The 15,978-nt window shown below is 42.4% G+C and overlaps 1 protein-coding gene across 1 annotated transcript; it reads left to right on the top strand.

The window, feature by feature from the left end:
• The first annotated feature begins 79 nt into the window (after nucleotides 1–79).
• Nucleotides 80–10,256, top strand: prodhb (proline dehydrogenase (oxidase) 1b). Its single transcript, XM_070965283.1, has 14 exons — nucleotides 80–580; nucleotides 1,562–1,770; nucleotides 3,929–3,963; nucleotides 4,052–4,201; nucleotides 4,658–4,722; nucleotides 4,823–4,939; nucleotides 5,086–5,159; nucleotides 5,563–5,644; nucleotides 6,088–6,180; nucleotides 6,563–6,709; nucleotides 7,217–7,392; nucleotides 8,304–8,402; nucleotides 8,530–8,618; nucleotides 9,562–10,256. The coding sequence occupies exons 1-14, from the start codon at nucleotides 212–214 to the stop codon at nucleotides 9,750–9,752; spliced, it is 1,896 nt and encodes a 631-aa protein (XP_070821384.1). The 5' UTR covers nucleotides 80–211; the 3' UTR covers nucleotides 9,753–10,256.
• The last annotated feature ends 5,722 nt before the right edge of the window (nucleotides 10,257–15,978 follow it).

Raw genomic sequence — 15,978 nt, 5'->3', positions numbered from 1 at the left:
GACAGTAACAAGTCTTACAGTAAAACTGGGCGTTCACCTGTGAAAAAAAGTTTGGGCGTGAGAGCAAAACTCCTGCGTCACAGGTTACCCAACAGCGAAGTGATGCTAATGTTTGGCTTCCAGCCTGTGTACACTGTAGAGAGCGTAGCTGGCCTTGACAGATGGTGTGCTTCACCTCACCGCGCCGCTGACGTCCACCTCCTCCGCGCTGATGTTTCATATCAAAGCCGTGCCAGCCCTGACACGGGCAGGGGCGGACGGTCCCCTTAAACGGCTACTCTCCAGCCGGAGACTCCGGTCCACCGTCACCTCCACCTCGGCGACCCAGACGGAGTCGCAGGACGATGTGAGCAGCCGCGGCGGCGCTCGACATGAGACGACACGATCGCGTCCGGGACAGCCTGGTAGAGGAGGGAGGGACGGCACCGCCGCCAACAACACCGGCGCTGCTAATGAGATCTACGTAGACTTCGAGCAGACACGGGAGGCTTATAAGAGCAAAGACTCACTAGAGCTACTCAGAAGTTTGGTGGTTTTTAAACTCTGCTCCTATGACTTCCTGGTTGATAAGAATAAAGAGGTAATGAAGTGGTACCTTACCGTGCAGCCCGGCAGCTAACCTTTAAGTATGTTTATTAATGGTGCCTTAATGGTGACGGAGTGAGGTTAGCATAATTCTGCTTTGTGACACTTTGCGCCTCTTTTTGATAAACGACTGTCGCCATAGAAACTAAATCAGGTGCGAGTGTAAAAGGCACGAGGCACCAGAAAACGCAGTAGCAGATAAGCCTAGTTATTAATTATGTATTTCTAACAAATTATATATAAGCTGTAACTTGAAAGGTCGTAAGTTGCATTCAAGGTAAACAACATGCCAGTCAGCTCCATGTTAAAACTGAACCAGTAGTCTTTCCTCTTGCGCCTCAGGCTTATCAAACGTGTAACACCCACCTCTCAAATTACAACCTGTTTTTCCAAGGTGAACCTCTGAGATCCATGTTACCTTTGATGTCAGGTCTATGTTGTAATGCTCATTTGGTAATTACAATACGCAGCATACAGATGGATTGGTCACAAGACACACTTTCTATTCACAGAATTTGTTTCAGGCCATGTCGTGAGGCACGGTGTTACAGTGCTTTAACAGACTCTTCTTTCCACACTTATCGTGTCTTCATGTAATGAATGGGATCAATGGAAAGCTTGGCTGTGGTTGCGAGAGCAAGAAGCTACACCAAATGTGAAGTAGTAGGCTAATCTGGTATCACGCAGATTTCCAGTGTAGCTGCAGTGAGTCATCGTTCGTCCCTGTTTTGGTTTTGCACGCCATGTGTGTTTATAGCTCCAGGGTAAGAATGTGATTTCATTTCCTTTTCTTTTTCTGCTTTTTGTCTTTAAGCCAAAGCCTGTCAGGTAAACCTGTTGCTTTCAAAGCCTGCTCGCCTGTAGGCTGAACGACATGTAGAATAAATCAGGATCACTAATCATAAATTCTAGATACATTATATATGTGTCAAAAATGAAAAAGTCTGGTTATCATTTCCTCTCTCTTTCTGCTCAGATAATGGATCTAGGTAAGAAGGTCCTGGGCCAGAGAGCCTTCAACCAGTTCATGAAGATGACATTTTATGGCCAGTTTGTAGCTGGCGAGGACCATTTGGCCATCAAGCCGCTGATCCAGAAAAATGAGGCCTTCGGTGTCGGCTCTGTTCTGGACTACAGTGTGGAGGAAGACATCAGCCAGGAGGAGGCTGAGCAGAAGGAGATGACGTATGAAAGTTACAGTATTACCGTACATTTCAGTGGACGTTACGTACAAAAGTGATGTTTCTTGAGTATGTTTTTGAGTCTACAGTCTCAAACTAGGAGCAATCAAACATAAAATCAGTTCAGTTATATTAAGGCTGCGTAGATCTTGTCCTGTTTTAATTACCTAATGTAAACCGGCCTCCAGACAGACGACACTATCTTGCATTGTTTCCCCTTGTTTGATGCCAAAAAATAGCTATGAATATGCATCACAACCAGGACGTAAACACTCTTAACAACCTGATTTGTTGGCTCAGTCATGACCCCTCGTTCTGGATTGGCTGGCTGGAGAGAATTTCTGCCTGGATAAGAATCCTGTCACATGAGTAGCACAAGGCAGAGGCTATTTGAGCTGTGGGCTGGATGAACTGGATGACAGTACAAACCTTATGCAAGCAGTCTCTCAAGGCAGCTGCAGCAGCAATGTTACTGCAAGACCAGTGTATTCATCCGTTATGAGTAATTGGGATTTTTGACTTTTTGGTCCCATTTAGGAATTGCTTCTCTGTCAAATAAGTGAATAATTATTTGGTGGCCATTTCATTGAAGTGAACAAGACAAATGTACTTGTCAGATACACTTAGCATAATACTCAGCCCAAAACGACTGCCCTTTTTTATCTCATATAGCATTTCTATGTTAATAAAGGTCAGACAAAGTGAATGGAAAAATGCTGTTAGGCAGTGTATTTAAGTATACGGAGTTTAAGTCAGTTGAAGTAGAAGGGCAGCTCGCGGCGATGTCAGACAGAATGCCCTCTATCATTGTTTTATTTCGTTATCACATTATGTAAGGTGATAAAGCTCCCATGCAAGCCCTGTGCTGTGAATTTTTCGACCCCACGTACACGCACAGCTTTTTTTTTTAGACTGTATAACAAGATATCTCTGCACAGCTTTGATATACTTTGTCTTGGGGATGCCTGCTTGGAAGCATCAAAAGAGGTATCATACCTTAGCCTAGACAGCTTTTGTTTGGCGAACATACCCCTTCAAACCGTAAAGCAGGAGGACAAGGCACATTAAGCCAGCTTGATCTCAGCCAGCAGGGTTTGACAGGCACTCTAGTGATCTGTCAAGATAGCAACAACAACATTAGTCAGTTCCCTGCAACAAAAAAGAAGATGTAAGGAAAAGAGAGGCAAGTCCGGGCTTAATGTTGAGGGCATGATTCTCACAATGTAACGCTTCAGTTGTGTAGGTCATTTAAACTTGAATTATGTATGAATTAACATATCACATTTGTGAAAAGATTGCCAATAGTCAGTGCAAAGCGTTTGAAACAGAATTTAAATCATGATGCAGTTAAACCTGGACGCAATAGTAACAACAACCCGGCTGTTCAATGCTCTGTAGAACTCTGTGATTGGTTTTTGGATGATTAATTTCATTATGGATGAATCTGTCTATTATTTTCACACTTAACTGATTAATTGTTTAGTAAATTACCATCAAGTTCCTGGAGTTCCCAAGTTGACATCTTCTGGCAACATATTTTATCCAAAAGCCCAAAACATTCAATTGACAATAACAGTGAAAAGCTGCAAATCCTCAGGTTTGAGAAGCATTTTTCCTTGTGACTAATCAGTTAATCATTTCTGCCTTAAATAACAAATTAACATAAAGAAAGGAGTACTGAACAAGTGGCCTCAGTGACTAAATTAAATGTATAATACAATTTCCACCTGTGTCAAAAGGATTGCAGTTCTAAAAGTAATGTTAATATAAAAATAATGCACTGCTAGCACAAGTTAACTCCCTTTAATTTCCTGCCTTTGAATGCTATGGACGTCCCTGAGGACCAGCATGCTTGTTGTTTAGTCGTCTGTTTGGTTACATGAGCTCCCCAGTTCTTTGTGATGAGGATGCGAGCAGGTCAAGTGTGACATGACTGCCCTTTCTGGAGGGTCAGCAGGCTGACAGTTCAGCGTATAGGGTCTAAGCACATGTCAGCCTCTGGCATGCTGCTGCCACCAGGCCAGAGTGTTCACAGAAACAGTGCCACTTCCCACATTGAGCTCAAAAATGCTTGTCATTGTGATGAATCTTACATTTTGAAATGCTGCCCAAATTCAAACTCACTTCATTAAGTTTACCCTTTTGTATGTCTTGTAATTTAGCTCATGTGTCTCCGCTGCAGAGAAAGAGAGCATAGGTAAGCCGCCTCGTTTTGTTCTCACTTGTGGACACAGCATATGATATAATTAGAAGTAACAGGCATGCAAATGTGTTTTCACACCCAGGAAAGGACCACAGAGAGAAAAAATATAAAGCACACAAACAGTTTGGGGACCGACGTGGGGGAGTAACAGGAGCCCGCACTTATTTCTACGCCGATGAGGCCAAATGTGACCAGCATATGGAGACCTTCATCAAGTGCATCAAAGCATCTGGTCAGTAAGCAGAAATGAAACCACATCAGTGATGCAGCTTTACTATATGATTGTTTTGAAAATTAGATTCGCTCTAGTAACTATTACATTTGGCATATCTACAATTGCTTTTATAACTCGTGAGAAATAAAAGGAATTTGTACAAAGATCAATGTGGTAATTTGGGCAACATGTTGACAGTTGATATGGTAGTTCATGAGAATTTGTTGAATAGCCATGATGTAGACGCAGGTTATTTAAAGGCCAGCCAGAGGCTTTGTGGTATTTAAATAATGACACCCACATATCTGAAACAACAGTTTAATTCCAGCTGAGTTTTAGTCATCTAGAATTCCATTTGTGATATCTGTCATGTAAGAACAGTTGGCTTGCCACATGAAGCATGCATTTACCATCATGTTAATGTTTTTACCTTTGCATCGTTTTATTCATTTTGGAACTGTGTTTGACCTCTAGGTGGGAGTTCAATGCACAGTTTTACTGCTGTCAAAATGACTGCTCTAGGACGACCTCAGTTTCTGGTAGGCACTAAGAATGTGATCAAAAGGTCAGTGCACTAATTTAGCTGATGGGGTGTGGTGCACTGACATCATGCTTTTTTTTTTCTTTTTTTTTTTAAAGCTCCAGTTTTCAGAGGTCTTGGTGAAATGGCGGCGGTTTTTCACCTTCCTGGCTTCGCAGCAGGGGAAAGATGGCATGCAGGCCTTAGAGCAGAAGCTGGAGCTCAAACAACTGCAGGTGGAGTTTTTCCTACTCTGGTGAACATTAATGACAGTGGACACCAGATGATACATCTGATGATAAACAGTGGATCATGTCTCATACACAATGTGCTACACTGCTGTATGTGCCTGGCAGCACTTTAGATCTTTATGTCCATCTAGGAATCCCTGACCAAACTCGGTGCAAAAGGTGACTTCTATGGCTGGTTTAGTGGAAGGAGCGGGGAATCATCAGGGTAAGCATGAACACAGACTGCCTAAACAAACATCTGTATAACAATTTCAGTGTTGTACACGGGAAAAAAAAATCATTATATTTAAGGTAATGTAGAGTTCATTCAATGAAAAGTGTCTGATGATGGAAAGAAGAAAATCCTCTTCTAATGGATTGCAATTTGACACATTAGTTAAAGGTAATAAGTGATCTGATTTGCAAACATCAACTGTTGAAATGTAATATGTAAAGTCAATACAGATGGAATGAGATGAAACACTTTTAAATCACACATGAGAAACAGTTTTATTACAGCTATTGTCAAGTTAATCTTTAAGGGCAGCCTTAGTTTCAGACTGACTAAAATAATTTTAAAGAATGACAGTATTTTGATGTACCGTACCTTCCTCGCCTCTGTCTGACAGAACCATTGACATGCTTGACTGGAGCAGCCTAATAGATGACAGAACAAAGATATCGGACCTGCTGGTCGTCCCAAATGTAGAGGTCAGTAACATAACACGCTGAAAGAGAGAATTCAGTGTCTATAAATACAGTTAAAAGAACATACCAGAATCTTTAAATGCAATTCAAGATTCACAGGAGGCAATAATTTAGATGCTTTTTGCTTTTCCAAATTTGATGTAATTTATGTGCATACTGATTTTGAATTGTAAGCAGTTAAGTGAAAAGCACTGCAGCAGTCTATGTCTGCCATGTATCTTTACTGTACCTAAATTTAGGAATGGGTTCATGGTTCATCTTATGTGAACAAGCTTGTGGAACATTCATGACAAAGACCTTTCAGGAAAATCTGGCAGTCGCTTAAATCAAAAGTTGAACAGAATCTGATGTCATTTAAAACATTTTACTAACCCTTTCCTTGCTGTCAAGAAGCCCTTGTGAAAGTTATGGTGCGTGGTGCACACCCTCCTGTCTTGTCTGCCCAGCTAGGTGAGCTGGAGCCTCTGCTGGAGTCGTTCACTACGGAGGAGGAGAAGCAAATGAAGAGGATGTTACAGCGCATGGACGTCTTAGTCAAGGTCACGCACATAAACTACACACACTGATCGCTTTGCACAGATATACGCAGACTTAGTAGCAAAAAGAGCAGCTGCTTAGTGTTTAACTAAATGTGGCATGATTATTGGTTAAATTAATGTTAATTGCATAAATTATCACTACACTTCTGTGATGTGTATTTGTTAATAATTAGTTAAAGCAAGTTGTGCTTTTTCGCTTGCCATGCCTTTTTTGTGTGTGTTTTTAGTCATTCAGTGTGTGTACACATTGCATTATACAACAGCACAATAACAAATCTAGGGTATCGATTGTATTCACAATCACATCTTTAATCTAACGGTAGCATAATAAACACTGTTAGGTGATATTACTCTTAATAAATTAGATTTTTTTAAATTCCAGCATGCCATAGAGAATGGCGTTCGCTTGATGGTGGATGCCGAGCAAACCTACTTCCAGCCAGCTATCAGCAGGCTGACATTAGAGATGCAGAGGATCTACAACAGAGAAAAACCTGTCGTCTTCAACACCTACCAGTGCTACCTCAAGGTCAGGATCCACCACTGGCAAAAAGACAAGAGAACATGTAAATGATGAATATGCACACAAAGCACGCAGACGCGACAGTTCTAATTCCTGTGATTAAGGACACGCTGTGACAGATCTTGCAACTCCAAATTTCGACGCGTAAGGAGATTACTATGAATCAGCGGAATTGAGGATGAAACAGCAACATGAAGAAGAGGATAATATTGGAGGGAGTTTATTTTTGTTTTTGTAAATACACCAGTTGAAGTCAGAAGCTATTTAAGTCACAGTAGCGTCATTCATTTGATTAGCATCCTTTTTTCAACCTTATTATTATTGTAGTAAAAGAACATAAGCTTAGCACCTAAAACATGCAGTATTGTGAAGTAGAAATAACACCGCTGCTTTGCCGCTGACAATAATATCACCAGACTGTGTGATTGTTGACTAGTTAGATCTACAGAAGTTAATAAAAGTAGCAAATGCTCTATTGCAAATTTTATATCTGAACTTTCTTTTGCTCTGCAGGAGGCTTATGACAATGTAACTATGGACGTAGAGTTGTCTCGACGTGAGGGTTGGCATTTCGCTGCCAAGCTGGTGCGTGGGGCCTACATGTATCAGGAGCGAGAGAGGGCCGAAGAGCTTGGTTATGAGGACCCGATTAACCCTGATTATGCATCTACCAATAGGATGTATCACAGGTAGGAGGCTGAAGACTGTCCAAATCTGCACCTGCAAAGTTTGAGTTTCTTCTGAAGCTGCCCATTATTGCTGTAGCCTTTAGCTACTGGATTGCAAAAAGTCTAGAGTTAAATGATGCACAAACACACCTCAGGAAAACTGTTTTTGGTTTTTTTCCTTACTTGTGTGACTTCATGTGGTCCACTGATTTAAACTAGTCACCTTCTAGGCACAACTCTGCTGCAGTGGGCAGCGCAGGGGTTTGATTTTTAGGGAAGTGGTCCCTCGGTTGGAGTTTGTGGATTCAACATCTCGTGTCAGCAAGCTTCCACCGTGTTGATTTGTGCAAGTTACGGAAACTCCAGGGGTGCTGTGTTGTAACAGTTTTCTGACATTCCTGGATTAAGGCAAGCTCAAAGAAATCACCCTGTGGAGATCAATATGTTTTGCACAAAAAGAGGAAAGGCCACCCTCAAGCTATCAATTAGATTTTGAGGTAAACATCAACATAGGACAGACACAAAGTTTGGCTGATGGGCTACAGCACAGCATGAGGTGGGATTTAAAAACATGGAGAGGACGGGAAAGTACATGCATATTAAGATGGCTGCACGAGCAGGGAAGCAGAATTCAGAGGTCTTCCCTGAATTGGTTCATATTTCAGGTAAATACGTTCAGTGTTTAGGGACATTTTTCCCGTTCAGTTGTGTAAAGATAGCCCTGCGTCGCAGAATAAATCTTCCATGATAATTACAAAGATTTGTTTGGGTGAGTTATGAAGCAGCGGCCACAATATGCATCCAGTCTGCTACATGTTAAGTATCTTGTTATTTTATAGGGAATAGTTTAGCAGAAAACAATTGTGGTAATTTCCACCTCACAGACAAAAGTTATGTCCTTGCCTTCCTTCCTTGTGTGTGTATTGCGTCAGGTGTCTGGACTATGTGCTGGATGAGATTGCACTCAACAGAAACGCCAACGTGATGGTGGCTTCACATAACGAGGACACGGTGAAACACACCATCAGGAGGTATGGTTTCACTTCTATCCGAACACACTGCTGAACACACACCTGATTGATTTTTGTATATAGCTTTGCATCTGTACAAACCAAGACATTTTTTATTAAAGTCTCTCCGTCTCTCCCTCTCATCCAGAATGAATGAGCTGGGTCTCTTACCCACAGAGAACAAGGTGTACTTTGGTCAACTGTTGGGAATGTGTGATCAGATCAGCTTCCCATTAGGTGAGAAAAGCACACACAAACACACTCGAGCTCAGTGACGAGGCACTGATCTTTCCCCCCCTGCATAAGGATGATTTGGCAGTTAGTTCAGCCTGTGGAGGATCCATATAACTCTCAGCTCTGTGTCTTAAGACCTTTCAGCTACACACATATAGCCCACAGACTGCTTGCACTGCATGAGGTGTCACATGTAGGAGTCAGTCTGCAGCCCATAACGTGACATATGAACTGAGACACCTCGGTATTGACAAGCTGTCTTAACAAAGCGCCGCTGCTGGCTCCCACCACTTTATTTGTCAGTCAAAGACAGGCACAGCGGCGGCAGGCACTTGTCTGTCAATGTGAGGCTGAAGTTGAAACAGCCTTGGCCGGTATTGATGTAAACAGACACATGTGTTTCTTGGCGGTTTTCTCAGAGGAGAGAGCAGCGAGTGCCATGTCTTTGAAACAATAAAGAAGTTGTTATATGAAATACATCATATCATCACCCATTTTTACAGGTGCCATAGTCCGTTTTTATGATTTTGTTTTCGTCGGGGTGTAAGAGCACATTTATTTCGATGGATTTGAGAAAAATGAGCGCCGACAAAGCAGCCGCAGTATGCGACTGCTTGACTGGCAGACCTGGCTCCTCTTATTCAAATGCAGCAAACTGAGGTTGTCCGTGCAAATGCAGCAGACCTGCCTGATTAGAGCGACTCCAGCAATCATTTAGTGAGGGAAGCCAGTCGAGATCACGTCCAGCTTTGATGTGAAATGACGTCTAACCCTAACCCTGGCTGAAACTAGTCAATGAAAAATCACATTTAAACAGTTTCTGTGTGAAAAGCCTGTGATGATATCTGCACATGAATAGAGAAACATTCTAATTCTACATTTATCTCCATCCATACCATCCTACAAAGCCCCTTTTTTCTTTTCTTTCCTCCCATCCCAACCCCAGGTCAGGCAGGCTTCCCCGTCTTTAAGTACGTCCCCTATGGGCCGGTGAATGAGGTGATGCCCTACCTGTCTCGGAGAGCCCAGGAGAACCGAGGCTTCATGAAGGGTGCCCAAAAGGAGAGGGAGCTGCTGTGGCAGGAGCTGAAACGCAGACTTGCCTCTGGGGAGCTTCTCCACAGACCGGCATACTGAAAACACAGAAGGAGAGACAAAGAGGAGAGTGCGTCAACTTGTCGAGCTTTTATTTTTTTATTTTTCATCTTCCCTGGTTGACGGCTGACGCTGTGGCTGTCTGTTCTGTTTCTCCCTGGATGTACATCACCTGTTCTGCCCTGTTCTGGGGTTTTCTTGCTGATGGACTGTTTCGGCGTGTCTCTCTCCTTTTCTGTCTCCCCACTGTTGTTTTTCTCCGTGCTGTGTCTCGCTGATGTTCCCCACCTTACACCCCTGATCCTTTCTTCTGTGCACTGCCCGTCTTCTCTCCTCTTCTTTGCCTTATCCGCCTCTGCATCCATAAGCATCCCTCATTTTCTCTTCCTGTTGTCTATAGAGCCCTGGTATCCATCAAGTGGGCATCTTTACGGCTCCAAAAGGACTGCCTAAAATGTCAACGAGACCGGGGCGGGTGTCTCCTTTTATCACCCTATTTATCTTGGAGAGGGACAACAATAATAAAAATAACAGGCTTGATTTAAATGGTAGTAAAGGAAACATCAATATTCCCCTCCTATATAATGTTTTTTTGACTCCTGAACAGGCACACAGTCTCCCGAGGAGGCCTCTCTGTACTGTATATTTGTGCGGCTGCTGTGTTTGAGCTTGTATTGCTGGTTTGAAAATGATGCCTGTTTATGAATCAATGAGAGAGGATAAACGGTTCCTCACAGCACATCCCTCTTCTTCTAAGAGTGCAATGCTTTTGTTATTGTATTTGCTGGAGGAAGCTATATTCTTGGTCACTGAGGTGTTACGTTCAGTATTCAGTGAGTGAATCTCCTTTTAACACAGACGCCTGCAAGTCTGGCAGGCTGTTTGTTTTTTCCTTTTTTTTTCCATGACACTATACAAGGGAGTAGAAAGTTAGAGGTTTGCCTTTTAGCCTTATTGTGTTTTGATGGATTAACACTGCAGTTCTTATCGCCGTGAATGTAAATATGTTTGAAGCAGGGGATTCCATTTGTTGGTTTCACATGTCTCACTTCATGGACCTGTGAAATTGCTCAATTAATAAATATGCATTGTGTGAATAGCAAACGCCTACTTCAGGATTTTTTAAAAAAGTAGGATGTGATGTTGTTGTCTGTGATATTGTCGCTGTGAGCTTCCTTATGCGGCTTGGCTTGTTTTGTTTTCTTAATTCTGCACCATCCTGCACTCAGTTATTGATACACAATTAGTATTTGAGTCAGAGGGTAACCAAGCTTCATGATAATTATGGCCTTGTCATTTTATGAGAGCAGTCAGCGCTCTGTAGACCATCATTTAATTACCCATGATGCTACGCTCAATACAGATCACAGAAATTGGATGCATTAATCATTACTCAGAAGAAACTTTAGTGGCTGTTAAGTTTTACTGAGGCAAAGCGCCACAGAGCTGTCACTGCTGCTGTATTCTATCGGTTTAATTAAGAATTGAGTCTACTTTTGATGTAAGACGTGCCTTTGGGTATACGTTTGCCAACAGATCCCGTCTCACAGGATGCTGGAGTTTTCCTGGTTAGCTTCAGTTGCAAAGATGATTTAGAGGACACATTGTGCTGTTAAAAATTCTACACAAGTTCCAAGTCAGTCAAAACCAGCATGGGCTCAGCATATTCATTGAGCCTTATCAACACTTCTCCCTACATTAAAGCACAGAGGCATGTAATAGAGTCAGCCAGGGCTAATTTACTTTACGTAATGAATGTAGACTTTGTATTATGCAAGACGTGAAGGGTGGCATACGTAACCGATTTCTTTGGGCTCTGCGGCCATTGGTTCCACATGGCTTGACGTCTGGGATTGCTTCCTTGGCTGTGCCCTTGGCATTGTGGTTTCAGTGGGACCACACAGCATTGTGGTGCTTTTCAAAGCACAGCAGCATATGCTGTGACAGGCCCTGGTTTGAAAACATAGCGCGCATTGTTTTTCAGGTTTAGAAATTTGAAAAAGATTTGGTTTTGTGCAGCACAATGGATGGATCGCTTTACCGCTGCTTTCCAGCAGGCAATCTCTAATCAGTGTCTGTGTGCCAATGGATGAACTGACAGTAAGGAGTACGATGGCTTTGAGCCGCCCAGGAGTATTGTGCATTTTTATCTTTCGACAGCAAACAGAGATAACTGGCTCACAGCGCACAAATCAGAAAACTGGGCCTGTGCACATTCGATTCAACAGCTGTAATCATACCCTCAGTAATGAGATGATGTTTGAACTTTATTTCACCACAAGGGCTGAGAAAAGTGGAGGAATAAGTTTGAAAAAAAAAGGAATTGAAAGGGAGTTTTCATCCATCTGAACAGAGCTCACGTTGTAAACATTTTGATCTTCTCACTTCAACATTTTCGTTGGAACCACAGATGAGCAATCAGCGACAGTCTATCAGTGTTTGGCTGCTATTTCACCGAAACTGAGAGGAAGATCCAGTTTTGCTGCGACTCAGTTATAGGTAACAAGTAGAGAGTCCTCTGCATGGCAACAGGTTGGCTGCGATGTTTAAATCATTTAGTTCTGCTGTACAAATAGAGCTTCTATAGAGCGGAGATGGACGGGGGAAAAAAACTCGGAGGAGACCTTCAACAGCAGACAGACTGGATTTCCTGACATTGCAACATAATCGCAGCATCATTTCTACATGGCCAGTCAGAATGACAAGCGCAGTATAACTCAGTATGTTGGCATCAGTGAAAACGCTGCAAGATATCTTGTCAATATTTTATTACAACATCTGAGGCTAAGTTGGCTTAAATGTCTAACAAGGCGAAAGGGTTGTTAGACACTGACATTTTGACAGTTAAATAATTGGCAGCAATTTACAATAAGGTGTGCAGAGAATCCCACAAACAGATCCTGAATGATTGGAAATAGCTTACCAAAGTCTATATTCCAAAATCCCCACAGTTAGGAATAGTTTGACATTTTTGGGAATGTGCTTATCGGCTTTCTTTGTGAGTGTTAGATAAGAAGACTGATATCACTCTCAGGTCTGTACGATAGACACAAAGCTCCAGCTGGCAGCAGGTTTGCTTAACAGGCTTCAGGACGTCACTGGCAAAGAAAAAGTCCAGATAACCCCTGGTAAAACAAAAAAGAAAGGACATAACCTGGACTGTGGACGTAGGAGGTGCTGGAAGGTGGATTTCGTTACCTACAGACAGCCAAGCTAGCTGTTTCCGGCTTTTGTGCTGAGCTAAGCTAACCGACTGCTAGCTGATGCTTCATATTTACCTGCCAAGCTGTTCCTTTAAAATATGTTGGACCTGACAACAGATGGTGATACACAGAAAGATGTTAGTTAAAAACAAAAAAAAAGAAAGAAAGAAAGAAACCCACACTGCAGACCAAGCAAGGACATTCCATCACTCCATCAAAAGCTTATTTATGTATTTATGTAAGTCTATAACATTATATGAGTAGCTTGCTTTCTTTTTTGGGGTCTAGACAGGGTGTTTTCTTTCTGAAACCTGACACAGAAGAAGCTTTGACCGTTCTGCACATGAAGAATGTGACCCCTGACCTCTGAGGTTCTACAACTTGTAAAAGCAAATAATGTGTGAAGATTATCTGTAACAAAATAAATGAATGTCACAAGCGTGCTGTGATCCTGAATCAGTACAAGCGAGTATAAAAAATGGACGCAGGGATGGATGGACAGATCATGAGCCTGTGGGGAACAACTGATGTCCACCGAGGTGTATTTTAAAAATATCACGGTGGATAACTTTGGCTTTTTCACAGAGTTTTGTTTGACTGTCAGTGTTTCCAGCTGCATCTGTAATGCCTATCTACATAAAGTGAAACTATTGCATCACATCATCAAAACTATGTTCATGTTCGCAGAGATTGTGAACAGCAACCACAAGCAAGCTGTCTGACTTGTCAAACCTTGTCTGGTAAATTAGCACTTTTGAGTCCTGCTTAACAACATAGTTGATCCACAGGAAGTGCAATAGCTGGTTTGACCTGTGTCTGTAATTCCACTTTCGGCTTTGGAACGTGCCCTTTTCCCATTTCTTTGCCTTCCACCGTCCTCAGAAACGAAGGGAATCTGTGTTATTCATCACAGCTACTTGCGATGTGGTGAATCACTGCGCTAAGTTGACCTCAGAGCCTGAACCCAGTCGTGCACTGAAGGAATCCCCCTGGCCGCAGTAAGCTCTGATGTGAACCAGCGAGTAAACAAATGAGTCGTAAACACAACAGATGGGACAGGCGATGACTAATCTCATCGGCCCAAATAGAGTGGCAGAACGTAGCACAAATGATCAAAAGCCGAGGGAAAGCGAGAGATGAGGGGAGAGATGGAAAGTTTGTGTTTTCCGTCTTGCACACTTGACAGCGTGCACGACTGGAAACACTTTTATTTCACACACCAAAGCGCCACTTCACGCCACCTTCATCGGTGTCATTGCTCTGCTATCAAACACAAATCACTGAAATCATCTGCCAAGTCTCCTGAGTGGATGCGTGTGGCAGTGTTGTCACTTATCACAGGTTTTGTGACAGGGAGGGCTGGGAAAAATGCAAATAACATATCACACGCCTCACACATCCCTGAAATTAATTTTGAGGGTTTTTTTCTTCCAGTCAGTCTGCCATCACTGACTGGTTTGTGTTTTTAGTAATCTCATTTGGAGGCGAGTAAAGCTGTCCATGAAGGGAAAAAAAAAAATGCAGTGGCTATGACAGCGGCCTCCCAACCCTCAAAGTCACCAGTAAAGGTCCAGGACTCAACATTAAACTTGTCTTGATATGCCGTTTCTCCCCCAACACCTAAACCTTTTGTTCTGTGCCACTGAACGGTGCCCATGTATTATAGATCATTAAACCGCTTTCATCTCCTCTTTGAGATGCACGCTGTTTTCCCTTTGAAAGCGATAAGCATGAGCCGCGACTTGATAGAAAAAAGAAGACAAGAAGTCTGTGTGTGTGTGTGTGTGTGTGTGTGTGTGTGTGTGTGGTGCCCAAACTTACCCTGAAGTCCTAGATTTGCCCTCTTTGCCACATACATGCTCACAAGAAGGCTTAACAGTGTGTGCTGCTACAGCAAACATACAGCAAACACATTGTTCAAGCACACATGCATGCATACATACGCATTCATCCAATGGCAGTACAGGCTCACAGAAACACACCTGCAACCCCCCCCCCCACAACACTGCACACCCACCTACACTCTTCCTCCCATCAGTTCTCATATCTATCAGTCTTGTGTGAGAGATGATTTGGAGCGGCTCAATGTTTTGATCATTAGTTTGGACTCATGGAGTGCAGCAGCGGTGAAAAATGAGACTGCTATCTCATGGCCACCTGTTCTTTTAATAAGAAAAAGAACAATTCCCCGTCACAGGATGGATTGGCTACCTGATGCCAGGGGAAGAAAACCATGTTGGTGTATGCGTGCACTTGGAATGTTTATTTGTGCCTTTGTGTGTATACGTCTGAATTAAATTCTGCTAATTAATGTCTATGGATGTACTGTGTATATATGCAATGAAGCCAGGGTAGAAGTAATGTATAAATCCTCTTGGAGCATAAAGATCATACAGTTGATATGTGTGAATATATCAGATAGTGCAAGCTGCTGTTTGCCGCATTTCTTGCTGGAGCCACAGCGGAGACGACGTGTGATAATTAGATTAGGTTTATAACACAATTTTCCAACTTAATTATATTTTATTTGGCTTGTTAGCCTGCGAGTAAGACAGGCATTTACCAGTTTAGCATTCTTGCTTAGAAAAGTAGGTTTAGGAGGGTTAGCTGAAGAACAAAAAAAGTCTCATTTTAGGACAACTTACAACAATGCGGTGTCATAACCTCCTCATTATCAGCGGAAACCAGTTAATTAGAAACAGGATAGAAATAATCTACCAGCACCTTAAGATTTACATCCAGAGCTAATGTTCAGTGCTAGAGTAGAAAGTAATGTGACATGTGAGGAAGCAAGCACAAATTAAAATAAATAAATAAATTGAAATTAAACATGAAATAGGGAATGTCACTGACTGCCATCCAGGATTTTGCTGGATGGATGTATGATGTTACAGTACAGTTGGAAATGAACCCTAATGCCCAACTATTGCAGTCTTGTCTATGTTAGTTAAGCATGCAGGTTTGTTATCTGACACAACCTTGCAGTTGCGCGAGCTGCCAGCTTTGCTCTCAGTCAAATTCCTGTATGTTCAGCATGATTAACATCTCTGTAAATTTACCTTTAT

This window comes from Chaetodon trifascialis, chromosome 6 (genome assembly GCF_039877785.1).
Source record: "Chaetodon trifascialis isolate fChaTrf1 chromosome 6, fChaTrf1.hap1, whole genome shotgun sequence".
NCBI lineage: Eukaryota > Metazoa > Chordata > Actinopteri > Chaetodontiformes > Chaetodontidae > Chaetodon > Chaetodon trifascialis.
The sequence above is the reverse complement of the archived record's forward strand: the minus strand, read 5'-3'. Positions and strand labels throughout refer to the sequence as shown.

Bases quoted from the DNA above. Each gene is read 5' to 3' on its own strand.
- prodhb (XM_070965283.1), top strand. From the start codon at position 212: ATGTTTCATATCAAAGCCGTGCCAGCCCTGACACGGGCAGGGGCGGAC. The intron at 5,160-5,562 runs GTAAGCATGAAC...TCTGTCTGACAG, and splicing joins AGGAGCGGGGAATCATCAGG to AACCATTGACATGCTTGACT. The intron at 8,403-8,529 runs GTATGGTTTCAC...CCTCTCATCCAG, and splicing joins GTGAAACACACCATCAGGAG to AATGAATGAGCTGGGTCTCT.